Below are 4,386 nucleotides of genomic sequence, written 5' to 3'. Positions count from 1 at the left end.
CTCCTACCTCCGTCGTCGGTCGCGTCGGCGACGTACGAGAGAGAGAGAGAGAGAGAGAGAGAGAGAGAGAGAGAGCGAGAAGCGCGCGCATTCGGTATATACGAACGTAACGCGTCGGAAACGGAGCAAGAGGAACGAAGTGAGAGAGGAAAGTAAGAAGATAGATAGAGCGAAAAGGAGAGCGGTGGAGAACGTGGGCGTTGAGTGATTGTTGTCGGTGCTAGTTTCCATCGGGAGTCATGAGAGACACGAACGATATGATGGAGGACGCCCTGTCGGAGGTACGTAACAAACTGATACATACATAAATCGGTCCGCCGCGGTGTCCTCGCTTTCGCGCGGATCTTTAGATTAATTATGCCGTGCGTGCATGTTTTCGTACCGAAGAACAAATTTCCCGTGTCGCTTCAACGCTTTAAACCTCCGCGGCTAAGTGATATCGCGGCGCATTTAAATCGTTCCGAAGAAAAGACTGGTTGGCAGTGTCGTGAAACACCGAATGTTTTTTTCATTACGGATTCTCACGATTGATTTGAAATCGAGTTATTCTCGTTGAAATAACGTTAAAGCGATTGTCATTTTTTAATAAATTATGATTGAGAATTAATTTTTAAAATAGTTGATTTTATTGGAGTTTTCAAATTGAAGATTTATGTCCGGTTCTTTCAAGAATACTCTCTAAAACTTTTAGAATAAATCTCACTCCGAAAAGTGAAATCTCGCTCTTAAAGACTGAAAATTGAGCCACTTTTTTTCAAGATCAGCTCAATTCAAGAAGCTCAATTTTCACTTTTTAAAGTCAGATTCCATCCTAAAGAATTTAGAGAGTAGTTTAACTTTAATCTCAGTTCAACCAACTCTTTATCTTTTTCTAGTTCTAAAAATTAAAAAAAGATGAAGAGTAAGATAAACAGAGATTAAATTTAATCTATATTCGTGGAAATGGACATTAATCACGAAAATTTATGATGGCAGCTTGAAAAAATGTCATGAATAATAATACTCGTTGGTATCTTCGTCGAATAGAAATTATTTTCAATTATTTATCGTTATATTGTATATAGGCAACGGGATATTCTGTAATTTTGAAATAAATCTTTCGCTGAGAGAAAATGTTCCGTATTTGGAATTATTATTCTATATAGAAATAAATCCTATATAATATAGATTGAACTACACTGAGAGAAAAATTCCGCTATTTGTAACTGTAATTGCATGGTAAAATAATTATGGTTAAATTTCATTTTCAGATATTACTGATATTATAATTTTATAACAATAATAATTATTATTATATAGAACCATTATTTATACATGGAGTTATTATTTATAGATATTTAAAAGAACATACAGTTGGCATCGAAAATGACTATATAATTTTTTTTATCCCAACTATATATTTGTTTTAGAATATACAGTATAAATACTAATTACTAATATCATAGCGATAATAACTATAAAATGGTCTTTTAGCCATAATTACTTTACCGTGCAACTATAGTCATAAATATCAAACTTTCTCTTACAGAAATCTAATACTGACCAACTTAATACTGACTGAAAGACAATAATTAATTATTTATTACGTAGTAAAAAAACATTATTGTTCATAGTTTTTAATGTTCAAAATAAATAATTAATTACGTACCTTTCAGTAATAAATTAGATTTCTGTAAAGGTTTCTGTAAAGGTTTCTCTCGTAATCAGTATAAACTATTACGCTATTTATCACGCTATATACAGAGAATAATAATTCTGTGTGATTTTGAAATAAATCTTAATTTATCATTCTGTCTAAGTTAACATTCTAAATAGATTAAGATTTATTTCAAAATCATAGAATGTTTTTTCTATATACACTATAATAAATAGATCAAGGTATTAAAATCTGCTAATGCAACGCCATATGTTGGTTACGAAGATTTCATCAAATTTCAGAGTAAACAGTTTTTCTCAAAATTTTTGCTGTCTGTTTGACTAATCTAATTCCGCCAAATTGACACTTTTGTGTCAATTAACAAACACGATAATATACACGACAATGTACATTACAGTGCTTTTATATCATTTTTATATTTACGATATATACTTATCTCGAAATTTATATTCTTACTTCTATTTAAACATTATTCGCATTAATTTAGTGTTTATTCGTAATATATATTTTTGCTATTTCTCGTTGGAGCGATATTCTCGGAAAAATTCCAATTCACCATCCGATAATCATCTATATTTACGATTGCATCGTGGAATGCATCTCGTGGCTGCATCTCGTAGCGCGACGCGTTCGGCTGCCAAAGTGCACCTGCTCGAAATCGATTGCGAACAGGCGAATCGGTTTTTTATTCGTTCTCCATCGCGTGGCACGTTCGTTCGGTGCGATTGCGAAAACGAATCCTTTTTTTTTCCTCGCGATATAACGCGAGGATCGATGGATTCGAATAATCGTGTCCTTTCTCTCGGTCGCTTTTTCCATCCATCTATTAGGGTGACATTCGAGCTCTATATGGGGGCGCGACGACAAACGCGTGAATTCCGCATTCGGTGATTTAAACCTCCATTAAAGCGAAGATTTCGAGCTCTCTCTCGTCCGCTCGCGACGTAAATAGTTCCGATTCTATCTATGCGATATATTCGATTTATGTGACGCGGGGAGAATGCTGCAGAGGCACCCCTTTCTTCCTGATTTTCCCACCCACTCGGCTCGACGTTTCCCAACCCTGTCGGGATGTAGGTTATTAACGATAAAAGGGGCGCATCGATTTATACGCGCATTCGTTATTACCTGTTTTCCATCCGAGATTATGGAATTAGATACAACAATTCCTGTATACGAAAATTGCTATCTTTATTGCGATGTTTTTTTTTTCTTCCGTTTTTATTATACTGGACTTTTATTATATTATCTATTGTCCCGATACAATCGGATGTATGTAATGTAATTTACTGTTTACACGAATCCTAGATCCGCTTTAGATTCTAAGCTCTTCCTTCTTGGTTAGCATCTACTTACTTATTTATCTCTCGATTCCAATCTTCTCGCGAGTCATCTCGCTGCGAGTTTTCTCGCTTAAAATTCTATCGAGACGACTCTGGGGCGAATTAGAATTTCAAATTGAATCCTATTGCGCGAAGGATGCGCCCTTTTCTGCAGTTAACTGCATTCTCGATGTCTGTGCTTCTTCGAAACTTCGAAAGAAAGAAAAAATTCTCCGCGAGAAGTGCGATTTTGCATAAAATGTAGCAGTCACTCCTGATGCTTCATCCCGTTTCTTCGTAGTTTCAACATTTGTATATTGCACGAAGAGAAGAAATCTCGAATTCGTTCCACTGATTCTCTAGAACTTCGATTATCTTTCAAACTTTTTTCATGTTTCTTCTTGTTCGCAACATTTCTCATTGAATCTCATTTAACTTGAGTTTTTTCAATCTTTGAGAATGGAAAGTTAAATTAAATTTGTTTTCACAAAAAGAAGACTTTTATATATATATATTTTACTACTAATAAGATTAATATCCTAAACTGTTTTGTCTGAATTATTAGAAATTAGAAAAGAAGTTGTCATTTGTATCGCGAATCAGTTTTATGAAAATATTTTTTCAATCAATTGGCAAATAAAACCGCAATTAGTATTATAATATCATACTTATAGTATAATTAATTGTCAAAATTATTTGTATTTTAACTATAACATATCCATTATAATATTCAAGGATTAATTCAACTTGCTTTCAACGGATTATATATATTCGACTTTTCTGTAAAATAAGTAATTCATTTGTTTAAATCTCGAAATATACGGCGCGATATTAAATTTTCTGCGAAAAATTCCTTAAAACCTACCCTTATAATCCTCATAATTTTAATTTTCTCTTAAGATTCATTTTTCACGACGTTACTCGAAATTGGAATATTGGTGACATTATCTATTATAGCGTTTTACATTCTTACATCTGTCTGCCTGGCAACTAATAAAGAGACGACTGCATCGAAGTAGTCAAACGTGTCCTTTTGCTATGTGCTATACTTATACCTTCATGCATTCTGCCTGTGTTCTATTTATACATGAAATGACTTGATAAAGACGAGACTGTAGAGAATTCTGGCCGTCTTTTGCGAGAATATGGCTTTGTATGGAATCGAAAAAACTTCGAAAGATTGAATGCTGTCTTTAAAATTGCTTTGATTTTCAGGATTCTTTAATTATTATTAATCGCTTTCTACTTTCGATCGAGAGAATTAATAAATAATTCGGTTAATTGCCGTTAATAATATATATATATATATATATATATTAGGTGTATAAAATAAAATAATAATTACTTACTTACTTACTTACTTACTTACTTACTTAACTAAACTTAAACGTTAAACGTTAAACGTTT

The 4,386-nt window shown here is 33.2% G+C and overlaps 1 protein-coding gene across 1 annotated transcript in view; it reads left to right on the top strand.

The window, feature by feature from the left end:
• The first annotated feature begins 167 nt into the window (after window positions 1–167).
• Window positions 168–4,386, top strand: part of LOC105623839 — a 13,157-nt gene continuing 8,938 nt past the window's right edge. The window contains exon 1 of the mRNA XM_012205213.1: window positions 168–281. Coding sequence (XP_012060603.1) covers window positions 240–281 — 42 coding nt within the window. The 5' untranslated portion in view covers window positions 168–239. The remainder of the gene's footprint in view (window positions 282–4,386) is intronic.

Source organism: Atta cephalotes (genome assembly GCF_000143395.1).
Source record: "Atta cephalotes unplaced genomic scaffold scaffold00065, whole genome shotgun sequence".
Classification (NCBI taxonomy): domain Eukaryota; kingdom Metazoa; phylum Arthropoda; class Insecta; order Hymenoptera; family Formicidae; genus Atta; species Atta cephalotes.
This window is presented reverse-complemented; position numbering and strand designations above follow the sequence as displayed.